The 16339-nt window shown below is 41.7% G+C and overlaps 1 protein-coding gene across 5 annotated transcripts in view; it reads right to left on the reverse strand.

Annotated features, from left to right (window-relative positions):
• Nucleotides 1–10921: 10921 nt before the first annotated feature.
• Nucleotides 10922–16339, reverse strand: part of SLC9A8 (solute carrier family 9 member A8) — a 117682-nt gene continuing 112264 nt past the window's right edge. For 4 of the 5 annotated variants that reach the window (XM_061631331.1, XM_061631332.1, XM_061631334.1 and 1 more), the window contains 3 exons: nt 14582–14802; nt 12693–12839; nt 10926–11585 (listed from right to left, as the gene is read on the reverse strand). In XM_061631331.1, coding sequence (XP_061487315.1) covers nt 11478–11585; nt 12693–12839; nt 14582–14802 — 476 coding nt within the window. In that variant the 3' untranslated portion in view covers nt 10926–11477. Of the gene's footprint in view, nt 11586–12692; nt 12840–14581; nt 14803–16339 lie in introns of all 5 variants that reach the window. The other variant, XM_061631330.1, reaches the window with a different exon arrangement.

The following is a 16339-nucleotide window of genomic DNA, read 5'->3' on the forward strand; positions in this document are numbered from 1 at the left end:
GTTTTTTTCTTTTGTTGGTTTGTTTGTGAATTCATATTAGTCTTATTCTTTGAAGATAGTTTCCAGTCCTTTCTCCTAGTTTGAGTTAGTTTGCGATCTGTTTGTTGTATCGGTGTTTGGTGAGCTAGTTTGAGAGTCTATTTTTCTAGTAAGCGCAATTAATGTTGTTAATAAGGGACTTAGTTGAGTGAGATATGTAACAATTTGGGAGAAATATTGTATGGTTGCTGAGATACATTTAATCATTGTTATATTCGTCTCATTGTTATCCTGTGTTGTATGAAGTTTAAATCCTTCATGGGGTTTATCCAATTCTGCAATATCATGTTCTCTTTGCTCATTAGGTAAGACATCATTTAAATTAATAGAGTCATAGAGATCATATTCTATATGTGAAATTGAATTTATTTTTAATGAGGATGGCGAAGATGGTATTATGGTTTCTATACTTTTGATAGACTGCAGTTCTGGTGTTGCTTCATTGTAAGATGATTCAAGAGAGGGCATGGAGCTGGGTGTGGATAAATTAATTGGAAAATCTTTCAAGTAAGAATCAGAAGCAGGAGTAGAGGACTCGCTTTGCTCAGCCCATTTTAGTTCTTCGGCTAAGTTAGGGCAGGATGAATCCTCCCACTTAGAGGCTAGTATTTCTATGTTGCTTAAAGAGATATCAAGGACATCCTTGTTCGTCCTAATTATAGGAGAAGGGTGTGAATTTGATGTTGACATTTCATTACTTTCTTTTCTTCCCATTTTGCTATTATTTGCTTTGTAATATTGTGTAATCTCCATCTGAACTGTCATTGTTTTATAATTTTTATCGTTTGTATTGTATTATTATGATGTATTTTATTGTAACTGAGTTGTACGTCGCCTAGAGTGGCCACTGGCCAGATAGGCGACACATAAATTAAATTATTATTATTATTATTATTATTATTATTATTATTATTATTATTATTATTACTGATGACATGGACTAGCATTGGCTTTCCAGGCTTCCAGGCAATAGTCTTTTCCAGACACTGAAGTTTGGACCTCTGCATGCAAAGCATGCAAATAGCTTCTAACTGTTGCCTGGAAGTCAGCAGATCTCTTGTCAATCACAACCCTGACTTTACTTATTGGTTAGAAACCTGAAAGGGTGGGGATTAGAGCAGCCAGTACTAGCAGAAGCTGCAGGGGGGCCTGACATTTTGGTGTATATCTCTTGAACCAGACCACCTAGAAACTTAATTTTTTAAAAAAATTAAAGTTAAGAGTCTAGAGATTGGAGTGACTCATCTAGAAACCCAGAAATGCTCCCCAAAAAAGGAGTCTCCAGGCAAAAACTGGAGACCTGGCAACCCTATTCCAAACCCACTCATATCTCTCTGTCCTCCATCCAAGCAAGCAAGAGGCAAGAGCAAAGTTCAAGGGCACATACCTGGCCAAGCAAAAGCACCTGAGAAGGGCAAACAGCAAACCTATACTGAAGAGTGTAGCCTGGGAATATGGGGTGTCATTCATTCCCCCTCCCCAAAAGTAGCTGTGATGATTGTATTGATCACCTCTGAATGCCTTTAATTTGGCCCTTTGATTCCTTAGTGTGAGTGAGGGATTGCAGTTGCTACTAGGCAAACAAATATCCCTGTTTCTTTTAACGCAGTTAAATGTGTTTCAAAACAATATAACATTGTTCCAGGATAAGAATCTCAAGATGAATCTCCTTTGAAAGCATCAATTGACTAAATTACACATTAAACGTTCAGATCTTCTTGACGAATGATGATCTGAGCTCTTTCTCACAATCCACCACCAGAGGGCAGAAAATGACCAATCTGCATGGCAAAATGTAACATCATTAATGGGTATGTACACATCCTTTGTACCTTATACAAAGATAATGCAATACGGCTGCAGCACTGCACAGGAAATAAGCTATCAGCAGGATTTATCTGTGTTGAAATAGGATCAGATATCCTAATTAAAATGGTAACTAAAAGAAGATCACTTACATTTCTGTCTACTGAAAGAAGATAATATGCCTCATAGATAAACTTTGCCTTGTAAACTGATTTAAAATAAAATAAAAAGAATTACTTGGTCCATGTTAGAACTGTAAGTAAAGATAAACCAATGTTTGACATTTTCTTTTAAAAGGAATAAGAATCCAAGGAATTCCCCCTACTCCGGCAATAAATGGGGCCATTCAGATGGTTTAACATAACCGACTGTTCATTTTAAAAAGTAAAGATTAAAACATTATGATAATTTTATAGAGGAGTATTTTATGAAATTACAGTTTGTCTTCCATTCCTGTGAATAAACTGAATGCTTCAATTAAAAGGAAACCTTTCAAATAAAGTCAAAGCCGATAGAGGGGTTTTTTTTGTCTAAGAGACCCATATTACAGTTTGTTTTAAACAAACTGTTCCACGTAGGAATGTTTTAAGGGAATCAGTTAAAGAACAATTAATTTCAACCCATTAAGTTAAAAGTTAAAAGAAGAGGGACTTCAGTTGAAACAAACCATAATGTTCACTTTGCTCTATATGATCCCATGGCCAATATATTTTAGAAAAAGGAGAACTAAAAGTGAGAATGTTTCTTTCACATCAATTTATGCTCCAGCTGGCCTGAAAAATACCTTCTGTAGAAAGCCAGATCAAGCAAGATGCATTAAAATATCAGAAAGAGCAGAGAGTTTATTAGAGGGTTGACTCCTTTTGAAAGAACTGGAAGAGGTGCAGATTATAGTGACAATCTTAATGGTCTGAGAGATATGATGACACAATCTCAAACTATGTGTTACACAACCTAGCAGAGAGCCATAAAGCATGTGTCTCATGGGTGCCGCCTCCTAGGAGTAGTTACAGGGTACAGTCCTGGCACAGAGGCTATTGATATAGAGAAAGGTGTGTGTTTGTGCATGCGTGTGCGTGTGTGTGCGTGAGTGCGTGTGTGTGTGTGTGAGAGAGAGAGAGGATCATTCATTTTCATGTAATCATTCACAGAGCTGTATGTTGTTATAATGCTTACTGTGTTGGAAGACATTCCAGCACTCTCATTTTTCTATTGGAGAGTTGCCCTGAACCTGAGGTTTTTATCCATTATATTTAACTATAACTCCTTGTATACTAATCTTTGGGATCAGGCAGCTTCTTCTATCTCTAAGTAAGAATTCTTATCAGGGTCTGCTGGATGTGATTTTTTAAAAAAATTGCTAATGGTTGTGACCTGGCACGCTATTGACAACTACAAGGAAGAGGACAGGATTTCAAAACTGAAAAAGTAGAAGCGACATAAACAGACCCACATTAGTGTATTGTAAGTCTGTATTGTGAAGTGTAGATAATGCATTCTCTTCTGTTCCCAAATACAGAGCAGATTATAATTACAGGTATTGTAACATGAGTTCGATGAGCACTTCAAAGCATGCTGTCAATCCAGCGCTGAGAAGATGGGTGAGATTGCTCTCAGGGTTCTGTATATAAAAGTCAGCCAGTTATGACTGATCATCCTGGCCACAATTAAGGAGACCTAGTATAGAGTGCTGGAGCTAGATTGAGGAGACCAGAGATGATGCACATTAGCTGATCTGGGGCCAATCAGTTTTCTCACTCTCTGCCATATGCACCTCACAGAGATAGGATAAAATAGAATAGCCCCATTTTATACCACATGGGCCTCCTTGAAGAAAGGGCAGGATACAAATGTGACAGATAAACAGGTAAGCTAGGACTGCCCTTGAGTTTATATTTACACAAAGTTAAAATATTAACTAATCCATTTGATCTAAGGGGATGGTGTCGCATAGTCGCTAGCACACTGAGTTTAAGTCAGAAAAGTTTGAATCTTACCCCTGCCGCAAACTCACTTATTAGCCTTAAGAAATAGTAGCCTTAATCTTTCAGCCTAAGCCACCATCCGGGGATGGTAATATTTATCTACCTTATAGGGTTGTTGTGGTAACAACATAATGCATGTGAACATTCAAAAGTGGCATCCTAATGCTAAATGCTATTATTAAAAATAAAAGACCAACCCTACTATATACCCAGCTCAACTGTTTCCAGCAACCTATTTGTCCAAAGCACCAATGTGAAATTGTGCAATTTAAGACATCAAAATGGTGTAACAGTATACACTGTTCCCCAGCTTCTAATCATATATATCAACCTTCGGCAACCTGGTTCCCTCCAGATGTCTTGGACTACAACTCCCATCAGCCCCAACCAGCAAGCCATCCTAGCTGGGGTTGATGGGAGTTGTAGTCCTAAACATCTGGAGGGCACCAAAGGCTGGTTTATGTTAAAGCAACATCATCTTAGGATTTTGCCTTTTGCTTCTAAAAGAGTACCATAAGCAAGAAACATCAGTTCATTGTTATGACTTCCAAGGTTTCTGAATGGATATCCTTGCGGTGTAGTTTCATTTGTCAACAAGCATGCATGAAAGAGAGGAAGAAATACATCTGACAGGCATACATTTCCACCAAGCGATAGAGTCATTAAATTTGGTTAGAGCAGTAATTCCATGTTGAGGGAAAAATGCCTAATGGGCACAGTACATTGGTATTCTTTGCAGCAATTACAATCCATTTTATGCTGGCAATGAAATTAAGGAGATCTGGGGTTGCAGTCTTCTGCACATAAAGGTAACAGCACAGTCTATATAGAGAAGGAACAGTGAAATATGTGCAGTGCTATTCATAAAGTTTTCTGATTTACAAATTAAATTAGCGGAAAAAACTAATGGAAGGTTAAACATCTGGCATGTGCTGACATGTGCTGAAGGGATCAGCCGCTGGAGATCCCAGGGCAAAATGTGGCCCAGATTTGTCCTACGAATTGTCAACCCAGAGGCAAAAGAGATGTGTGAAGGGAGCGATGGCACATTGCAGCAGACTGTTAAGGAGGCACCACCCACCTCCTTCTCATCAGTGTGAGCCTCCCATTAAACTAGCTATCAATTACGACTGTTCTGTAGTGCATACGATTAAGAATAGACTAGCTTCAAAGAGGAAGTGGTAGGTGACTCAGTCCAGCTGTAGAGAAGTCTGATTTCCAAAGAGTCTGCCTCTTTGTATAGGGGTGAGCAACTTTTTTTAGCTCGCAGCCCTGCATTCATGTACAGATGGGGGCACATTCTAGTAGTGGGTCAGGCCAGTGGCCAAAGTGGAGACAGCAGTGGATGCAGCCCTTACCTTTATGCGATATGCTGCACTCCAGCAATGCAAAAGTGAGCGGTTTCTCCACACATTCATGCATCTCTCCATCCAAGCAAGAGGCATCATCACAGTTCATGGATGCTTTCCATTTAGGCAAAAATCCCGTGAGGAGGGTGCAGAGCAGGGCTGGTACGGGGTGTGGTCTGAGGAGAGTCCTGAGGGCCAGACAGGGAGGGCTGCATCGGCCCCCAGGCCTGAAGATCTCCATTCCTATTCTAGTGGACTGGAAAGCACCCTGGTGCTTTGAGTAGGGAGATTTTTGCTTTTCTTGTTTAAAAGTTCCTTTGTGCATTAGGCCTCCTGAAATATTATAAAGTTAACTACTGTTACCTCTTTAGGATCTTTTTTTTAAAAAAACAAACACCAGAACAGGAGGAGCATTTCAGGGAGCTTGTTTGTGGTTTCAGCTAGGAGCAGCCTGTCAAGTGCCAATATATCACAGGGCGTTCCAGGCAAATTTACGACACTTGTAAATAATTTCCTGGAAACAATACAGGGAAGTGGCATTAAAGGTATTTGGGCAAGTCACTGAATTTATGCCAGATTTTTTTTCTTTTTCATAAGGAAATGAAACCATCTGGTGATGCATAGCTGGAGTATGCTCCTTAGGTAAAGGTAAAGGTGTCCCCGCACTTGTAGTGCGAGTCGTTTCCGACTCTTAGGGTGACGTCTTGCGCCGTTTACCAGACAGACCATATATATGGGGTGGGATTGCCAGTTCCTTCCCCAGCCTTTCTTTACCCCCCAGCATATGCCGGGTACTCATTTTACTGACCACGGATGGATGGAAGGCTGAGTGAACCTCGACCCCTTTTACCGGAGATTCGACTTCCTCCTTCCGTTGGAATCGAACTCCGGCTGTGAGCAGAGCTTCGGCTGCATTACCGCTGCTTACCACTCTGTGCCACGGAGGATCCTTAGCTTGGGTCAAATATTTACAATTATGATAAAATAAGCTCTAGGGACATAAAAACAACTCAACTGGGTAAAGTCTGTCTCATGTTGCTAAATGTGGAGCACAACGCAAACTAATAAGATATAGTTCCATCTCTGGTTTCGATTCCCAGCCTCTGGTGCATGCAGCTCAATCCTACACGTTTACTGCAAAGTAAAACATAAAAGGCAGTTATGCCAAAGTTAAATTTCATGGAAGTCTGAGATCCCAAGACAGTGATAATTTGGGCGATAGCCTGGTTACCTTCCCATTTATTAGGCTTCCAACTCCTAGAGCAGCCTTTGCCAATCAGGTGCCCTCTAGATGTTTTGGACTACAACTACAGAGTGCTGTCCCAGGAGGTTATTCCAAGTGGTCCGAAGCCTGGTTGGTCCAGTTGCTCAGGAACCCTTGGAATATTCGAAGGCCTCCTGTGACAATTTAGCAAAACACTTTGCTGATAAAATCGAACATCTGAGAAGCTCGATTTCGCATACCGTGAATGCAGATAGTGGACCAGAGTTGACCAGTCATAATGTGATCCAATGGGATCGGTTTCAGCCTCTTCCTTCTGAGGATGTGGACAAGGTGTTGTCAACTGTGAAGCCTACCACCTGTCTCCTTGATCCATGCCCATCATGGCTCGTGATGAGCTGTGAAGAGAGAATGGGCGAAGGGATCAAGGCGGTGGTAAATGCATCCTTGAATGAGGGTGTATTGCCATTAGCCCTCAAGGAGGCAATTATAAAGCCCATCTTGAAAAAGCCCTCCTTGGATCCCCAAGATCTAAACAACTTTCGCCCAATTTCAAATTTACCATTCTTGGGCAAGGTCATTGAACGAGTGGTGGCCAATCAGCTGTCAGCGCACTTGGATGAAACGGATTATTTAGATCCATACCAATCGGGTTTCAGGACTGGACATGGAACTGAAACAGCCTTGTTCGCTCTGGTGGATGATATGAGGATGGCACTAGATAGGGGAGAATTCACCTTTCTGGTCCTCCTTGATCTCTCAGCGGCTTTCGATACCGTCGACCACGGTATCTTACTGGATCGTCTGGAGGGATTGGGAACAGGAGGCACAGTATTAAACTGGTTCCGTTCCTTTCTCTCCGATAGACACCAGCAGGTGGCATTGGGAGATGAGGTTTCAGACCCTTGGCCCCTCAACTGCGGTGTGCCACAGGGCTCGATCCTTTCTCCCATGCTATTTAACATTTATGTAAAACCGCTGGGAGCTATCATCAGGAGGTTTGGGCTGCAGTGCCACCAATATGCGGATGACACTCAGCTCTACCTCTCATTTAAGTCCTCACCAGAGTTGGCTGTGGAGACCATGTCCAAGTGCCTGGACTCCGTGAGTGGATGGATGGGAAGAAACAGGCTAAAGCTGAATCCTGATAAAACGGAGGTACTGCTCGTGGGAGACAAAGGAGGGTTGGGAAATATTGACCTGGTGTTTAATGGGGTAAAACTGCCCCTGAAGGACCAGGTCTGCAGCCTCGGGGTGATCCTTGATTCCAGGCTGACCATGGAGGCTCAGGTTTCATCGGTATGCCGGGCAGCTTGGGGTCAATTGCGTCTCATCCGAAGGCTGCAACCCTACCTTCCTGTCCACCAGCTCCCACTCGTAGTACATGCTCTGGTCACCTCTTGTTTAGACTACTGCAATGCGCTCTACGTGGGGTTACCCTTGAAAACAGTCCGGAAATTACAACTGGTACAAAACACGGCGGCTCGGTTACTTACGAACAGCCGCCGTTATGATCATATTACCCCAGTGCTATACAATCTTCACTGGCTTCCAGTTATTTTCCGGGCTCAATTCAAGGTGTTGGTATTAACCTTTAAATCCCTATACGGTTTCGGCCCAGTATACCTGAAGGAGCGCCTCCAACGTCATAAAGTGTGCCGCCCTACAAGATCTGCCACTCAGGGCCTTCTCTCGGTTCCGCCGACTAAAGTGGCTAGGTTGGTGAGGACTCGAGAGAGGGCTTTTTCTGTGGCAGCCCCCACGGTTTGGAACTCCCTCCCAATGGATCTTCGACATGCCCCTTCCCTAGATATATTTCGCCGGGGCCTGAAAACTTGGCTTTTCCATCAGGCCTTTACGACCTTTCAGACTTCCAAGGTGAACTAGTTCTAGAACTGTAATATGAACAATCTACTAAATACTGTAATTTTTACATTGTACTGTACTGGCTATATTGTTTATTGTATTTTATCATGTTTTATTGTACGCCGCCTAGAGTGGCCACTGGCTAGATAGGCGGCCTATAAATTAAAGTTTATTATTATTATTATAACTCCCATCAACTGGGAGTTGTAGTCCAAAATATCTGGAGGACACCAGGTTGACAAATGCTGTCCTAGAGCCAGTGAATGGCTTTGGGAGTACCTGACGCGGTAGTGTCACCGAAGCCGAGACCTGCCTGATAACCTAGAGTGAATACCTCTGAAAGTCCTATGTATATTAATATAAACATGGTTGTAAGTTGCTTGGAGACCTTCGGGTAACAATCAAGTAATAAATCTAATTAATGATGATGTTGTTGATGATGTAAGAGTGGGATAACATAAATATTGAAAACCATGCAGCCTCCTTTATGTTATTGCTGGCTTAGCAGTCCATGCAATATGAACATGAGCATTGCCATCCCTAAACATTAGAACAGATTGACTTTCATGTTATTTACTCCACTTGTATCCTACTCTCCCTGAAAAGCCCAGGAGAAATTGCATGGGGTTGCCAGTGTCCCATCTGGGCACCTTCATCACTTCCCCTGGGGTATCCCACCCAATCTTATTATTAGCAGCCATGTATATATCACAGTTGTCTATGGATCTATAGTTTAATGTCAACCTTTCATATTGTCTCATTTTACCTTACAGCAGACTTTAAACCAGTTATAAAATCCAAACTGGAAAGAATCTAGGAATCCTGAATTTAGAAATTTGAAGTTGCTGGGTCTTAAAATCCATTATCTTGTTCATCCTCACTCATACCCTGCCAGGTAGGAATTTAATATCCCCCTGACCCATTACTGGGGTTAAGAAGTTATTTCCCCCAGGGCTCTCATCATGAAGGTAGATTTGAACTAATGCACCTTCACTTCAAAAGTCACATGCTGCACCATTCTAGTTCACAACATCGCACAACAGTATTGATTGACTGAGGTGACTGAATGAAAGCAGTCGTGCCAGCTTTTATAAAAGCCCACAATGCCAACATAACATCCCTATGATGTCAGTGTAGTGTCAAGATTCATGATACATAAGCAAAAAGGCAGCACATAAATGCAAAAAAGAAAACAATGAATGAACAAACAGTTCAGAAATGTCAGATGACAATAACAGCTGCTTGCTGTAACTTCAGGCTAATAATACTGTCCAGGAGCCCAATCTTTTGTCATTACTGCATGCTACCATGCGCTCTTGGTAGTTCCACCGCCTTTGGAGGTTTACAGGCTGGTGGCCCAGGAGAGGGAATTCTCTGTGGCAGCCCCAAGCCATGGAAATCCCTTCACACAGAGGTGAGTCTGGCACCTTTACTGTATAGTTTTCACTGTATGTTGAAGACATACCTCTTTATCCTGTTTCTCGACTTGCGAGAGATTTTAGGACCTATTGACTGTAAATTGTTGCTTTTTTACATTGTTGTACCCGCCCTAGTACCTTGCAGTGAAGGGTGGGAAATATTATATTATGTATTAAATTATTATTACTACTACTACTACTACTACTAATAATAACATATTCAATGTAGTGCTAAGGAGCTTGCTCCGTCAGCACAAGCATTTCTGCTTGCCTGACGGAAAGATCTCCCCCCCACACACACACACACACTGTTTTGGGGGCTCTCCTGACCCTCTGGAGCAGACCTGGGAAGTCCCATTACACTAGCTTGGTATGAACGTTTTGTTTAGTGTGTATGTGTGTGTATTTAGATTTGTGTGGTTCTCATGGTGTGGACATGTGAGTGTGGACATGTGAGTGTGCTGCTGTTAGTATATGACACTGAATTATGTGAGTGCTTGCAGAGTGTGATTTGAGGTATGCTAAAATTGTAAGCTTGAGAGCACTGGTTTAGAATGTTGATATAATTGGTATGATTGATTAATGAGAGTGTGTTGATCTTGTACGAGTGTGCTTGAGTAAACTGAATGCTATTTATTTCCAACAGCAGTTAGGTGAAATTCTGTTTGCTATTATAAAGGGGGCTGGCTGTTTTAATTGTTTTGGTTTCTTATTATATAGTGATTAAGAAATGGGTTGATTTTATTTTGTCTAACCTACCATGTTTAAAAATAAGTTTGTTTTTTAAAACTTGATTTTATTACTTTTTTCTTGAAGCCAAGGGAATATTTGTTCATCTACTATGTTTGTTTATTTTTTGTTTATTTTTTGTAGTTCATTTTTATTATGCAATGTTTATATTAAATGTTGATACTAAAGAGGATGTTCTGTTCAGTTATTAATTGTATTTTATAGCTTGTGTAATGTTTTTTGTATTTGCTGTTTTAACTTATGTTGTACACCAAAGTTTCATTTAAATATAAGCGGTATATGCACTGGGTTCCACTAGCACAAGTTAGTTGAATACAGCATCAGCATCATCAGCATCAGCATCCACAATGATTCTCAAGTTACTCTCATGAGAGAGGTGGGAATTAAGATTTTAAGTAAAGCTCTGCATTGCAATTGAAAAAAGTGTGACCTAAATAAAGGAAGAGGACTTTGGGTCAGTCCATTTCAATAAGAAAATAGCTCCACTTACTCTGAAATATGCTTTATTGATGCTTTTATGAGGTGCTTTTTCTTCATGCACAGTAGCAACCTTCTGGTAGCATTCTCTCTCTGCACCCAAGTCCATAATATACCAACAGAGCAAATTAAAGATGGACCTTAAATAATAATTTACTTGTTCATCTCATTGATAGAAGTTCACAGTATTACTCATCATTAATTCCCACAACAGGCCAGTGTATTGATGAAGTATAGAATAAAGTGCATTACAGCTTTCTGAAGTTGTCCTACAGAATCCCTCTAACATACATTTACAGAACAAATCATAATAGGTACAGCCCATTTTCTAGTTATCCCAATGTGGGTGGTGTTTGCTGTTCATGGATTTGGCATAACTCTCAGAGATGCAGAAATTTGGCATTACAGATAGTCTTCCGTTTCAAACCATGTTGCAACCTTACCAAGATGTATGCTGGGTACATTTTGAGAAACAGGAGTACAACATGAAGGCTCCTCTTTATAAGCTATGTGTCATGAATCTAATTTTTGGTGTCATCAACATACACTACTGCAGTCAATCCTGTTACAGTAACTCTTGTTCATCATCTTCCGATCCTGAGGGTCCTTGTCGCACCTCCTCATACCATTTGTTGGTGAGGCTTTTCATCTGTATGCGTCCATGGTGCAAGTCCTAAGGCAAAGGAAAATGGCAACCTCGACTTAGACACACAGCATTTTTATCTTTGCCTACATTCAAAACAAAGCAGCTTGTGAATGTGAAGTGTGAGTTCTGAATGTGTGAGCTCTGAACAAAGCAGGAACCAAATTAAATAAATTATGTAAGATGTCATTGCGCACTAGCATTAAAATGTTGCTACAGCTCATCCAACTAGTCTGTTAAAAACAGAGCACAGTGGAGACATTTATTCTAACAGAGTAAGACCACATCCACACTATATATTTAAAGAGCTATGATACCACTGTAACAGTCATGGCTTCCCCAAAGAATCCTGGGAACTGTAGTTCGTTAAGGGTGCTGAGAGTTGTTAGGAGGTCATAACCACCATGGTACCATCATGAGCAGAAAAAATCATGAATACACAATAAAAAGGATGTCTGGAGGGCAGTGGAGGCTCTGATGTCAATGGGGCAGTGAATGACACCAGAACCACCAACCTCTACTGCTGAAGGGGCCCCAACAGACTGTACATCTCTTGACAAGACAGCATTCCATTGTATTAGCAGGTCTGCCTTTTGTTACAACAACTTCATGCCTGCCCCATGTAAAGGAATGGAGGAAGCTATCTTATACTGAGTTAGACTATAGATCCATCTAGACCAGTACTGTCTACAATGACTGGCAGCAGCTCTCTAGGGTTTCAGGCAGGAGACGCCCTACATGGGGATGCTAGGCGCTGAACCTGGGATCTTCTGCATGCAAAGCAGATGCTCTACTGCTGAGCTACAGCCCTTCCTAAAGGCTGCCTTAACATGGCCAGCTCAGTCACAGCTCTCTGCGTCTATGTTGGAATTGCTTTTTAATATCTTTTTAAACCTTTTCTTTTTTTAAAAAAGATGCTTTTAGCTTTTTAAAAATGTTTTTAAAGATGTTTTAATATATTTTAAAGTATGTTTTTATGATGTTTTTAGTGCTTTTGTTTGCTGCCCTGGGCTCCTACTGGGAGGAAGGGTGGGATATAAATCAGATAATAAATAAATAGGCAGAGCAAGCCTACATTATGTCTTTGAGTACAGAACTAAGTCAACCTGCTCTGGCCTCCACTTATGCTGAACCCACCTCTTGCGTAAGCCGTCTGGTAAAGAAGGGATTCAAGTATTTAACATCAAGCCACATAAAGCCTTTGAGGTCCTGGCGCTTTATGTAGTGGGCTTCATATTCTTCCTCGGTGAGTTCAGATAAGTGTTCAGATTCAATAGTATTACCCTAGAAAGATCAGAGAACAGACAGGGAGTGTCAGAATTTAAAGCTAATGTTTCCTCCATCATTTCTTAGCTTTTCTCATTCATTTACTTTACTGGTGCCAACTTGACAAAAAACAAAATTCAACAACTCTATCATAATAAAAACAAAAATCAATACAGTAATATCTAATATAGGAAATAAAAATCAGTTGAGTAATGAAATGCCAGTTTGCTGCAGACCATGTCAAGAATGTGCCTTCAGGGTAGGTTAAAAATGCCGCGACTGCCACACACTTTAATTAGTGCCACTCTACGACTGCTGGTGGTTATCACCTTGCCAAATGTGTAGAGGACAGCAAGCAAGTGCATCTGCTAGGAACCCAGTATTTAGCCAGTAAGGCTGCTTGCCTCTTTTACGACTGACACTTCCAATTGTTTTTTTGTGCCTGAACTGGATGTGCAACAGTAGCCTCAAAGTAGATGACAGTCAAGAAAAATGCTAGGGGGTCATGGAAAGGTGGTGCACGTGAACTCAAGGCTCGTTTGTGTAACTCTAAACTGTAGTTTAATATAATACATAAACTAGACCTTTAAGTGTCTTCAGTGGGAGATACTACTGCAGAAGTCACCAATATTTTAAGGTACATGGGCACATTTGAATTTTTGAGCGAGTGCTATGTGAGCTACCCCCTCTGGTCACTTCTTTCCCCCCTTCTCTGATCACCTCTCCTCCCACCCCAAGAGAAAGCGCACGCGCGCGCGCGCACACACACACACACACGCGCGCACACACACACGCGCACACACACACACACACACACACAGAGCTTCCAAGGGATCTGGGTAAAAGACAGATCCTGTAGAATTAATCTGAACCTTGAAAAGGACATACAGCTGAAAGAGGAAGTGGGGGGCAGCATCACTCTTCCAACTTCCTGCTTTAGTTCCATATGCTTTTCAGTGAACAACAAGGTAACCACCCTCATGACCAAGAGGGGAGTTAGTTTTGGGGGTGGGGCTGTTCAGAGGCTTCATGGGCACCAGAGGAAGACACGGAGGGCATCTCACCCATGGGCACCATATTGGCAAACTCCTGTTTGATGTAACACTAGTATATATGGCATAGCAAACACTTGCAAAGATCCACATAAAGTGCATGTTTCTCAGTGCAACTCATTTTCTCAGCGCATCACTGGCCTGCTCTGCAAACTTTGGTGCCTGCTCTGTATAAGGTGGAAGAGCAGCTTGCTTAGGTAGGGCCAACTGATTCACAGCGATTCTGTTCTGGCAAGATAGTAGGCTTAACTAAGCTTTAGTCTTTCAGGAACTCTCCCTGCTTTCTTCTGAATAAAGCTGTGCATTTTCCAATTTTGAACGGCTTGCCAATAATTTACATTTGCTGCTTATCGGTGAAGGACACCCTACTCTCCCTGAGCAATGTGTGACTCACCATTTATGTGTTGTTATCATCCAGTCATATGTGACTCAGACCACCTGGTGGCATCGTGGCTGAATTTCAATGGAAAGGTTATTTCACTTAAAGGAGGCTGACTTGTAATTAGATTGCAATACATTTACCACTTGAATGCTGAAAACAGGACTACTTCAAGCACTGGATGAAAGCACAGAGCAACTATGCAGAGCGACTCCTTGGCGCTCACGGATCTCCTTTGCTTTAATTCAGATAGAGCCACAGAGGCAGGCAGAGAGTTTTGTGAAAGTGAAGAATCAACCACACTTAGGCTTGGATTGAAAGAACCTCACCATTTTTTCTGTCTTGCTGAGGTTAATATCCTTCTTGTTCTTTCGCCGTGCTTTAGAGTCTTCAATGTCGATCAGTCTGATTAAGGGCATGGTTCCTCCACCCAGCAATAAGATTGTGAACAATACAATGATGATCGTTGTGGTGCCAATGAGCTGCCGCTTCTCTATTGGCTCCAAGCCCAAGTGGAGGCTCAAAGCATATGGGATTGCCCCACGTAAGCCTAATTGAACAGGGAGAAAACCAGAAAAGAGCAAAAGCAAGTCTTTACCAATCAGCAAGGTAATTAAGCTATGCAAAACTATTTTGCTTTTGCTTTAAGCAAGCACCATTGTATGTATTCATTGCATCAACTTAATCATTAGCATTTCTAAGTGATGTACATAAAAATAAACCATACAGAGTATAAAAAAATAAAAACTCATCATAAAACCAAACATAAAACTACGACCAGCAATATAATTTCCTAGTGGCCTGTTCTCATGAATGGTTACTAGAGAAAAGCTGTAGGTGATGTACAGACCTCGAGGCACTTCTACTGCGGCCCACAGACTTTCACATTTGTGCCATTCTTCCCTTGCTCCCCGTAAGCCCCTCTCTATTATGGGAAGGGCCATAGCTCAGTGATAGAGTATCTGCTTTTAATGCAGATGATCCCAGGTTTAGTCCCTGGTATCTCCAGACAAGGCTGGGAAAGACCCTTCTGAAACTGTGCTGTCAATCAAAGACAATATAGAGATACATAGATCAGACGTCCAACTCTGTGTAACGCAGTTTCCTATCTTCCTGTTATCTCCTCCACTGCTGAAATGCTGGACATATAAGTTGCCCTATACCAAGTAAGGCCATTGGCCATCTAGCCCAGTACTGTCTACTCTGACCGGCAATAACTCTGCCAGTAGGTCTCCATCAGAGGTCTTCCCCATCACTTACTATCTGACCATTTTATTGGAGATGCCAGGGACTGAATTTGAGAACTTCAGCATGGAAATCATGTGCTCTGCTGAGTTATGCCCCCTTTTTTCTGAAAGGTGGTTAAAGAGTGGGATTCCTTCTGGGAGGAAGGGTGGGATATTGTTACTGGAGGCTCAGTTGCCTTGGTGGCTAGGAATGCCTTGTTCTAACTCCAGCTGGTTTGCCAACTTCGGCCCCTTTTTGACAGAGATGACTTGGCCACAGTATTCCATGCTCTGGTAACTTCCAGACTGGATTCTTGCAATGCACTCTACTTGGGGCTGCCCTTGAAGACAACTCAGAAACTCCAACTTGTCCAAAATATAGCAGCCAGATTACTGGCTGGGGTTCCATTTAGATCTCATATATAACTCCTGTTTTGAAACAACTGCACTGGCTGTGATTGATTTCCAGGCTCAATTCAAGGTGCTCACACTTGTGTTTAAAGCCCTAAATGACTTAGGCCCCAAATATCTGAAAGACCACCTCCTTTTTGATAGACTCCTTTGGATGTTGCCCTCTTGGTAATTCCACTGTCCTCAGATGTTTGGGGGGTGGCCTAGAAGACAGCATTCTCTGTGGTAACCCCTAAGCTGTGGGAATTCCCTCCCCACAGAGGTGAATCTGGCATCTGCACTGTCCAGCTTTTGTTGTATGCTGAAGATGCACCTCTTCACCATGGCTTTTGACACTTGAGATGTATATTTTTAGGACCCTTTGTAGCTGCAAATGCAATTTGTTTTAAACTGTTTTTAATAATGTATTTTATATTGTTGTCACCTGCCCTGGGACCTTCTGATGAATGG

This window comes from Rhineura floridana, chromosome 6 (assembly GCF_030035675.1).
Source record: "Rhineura floridana isolate rRhiFlo1 chromosome 6, rRhiFlo1.hap2, whole genome shotgun sequence".
NCBI lineage: Eukaryota > Metazoa > Chordata > Lepidosauria > Squamata > Rhineuridae > Rhineura > Rhineura floridana.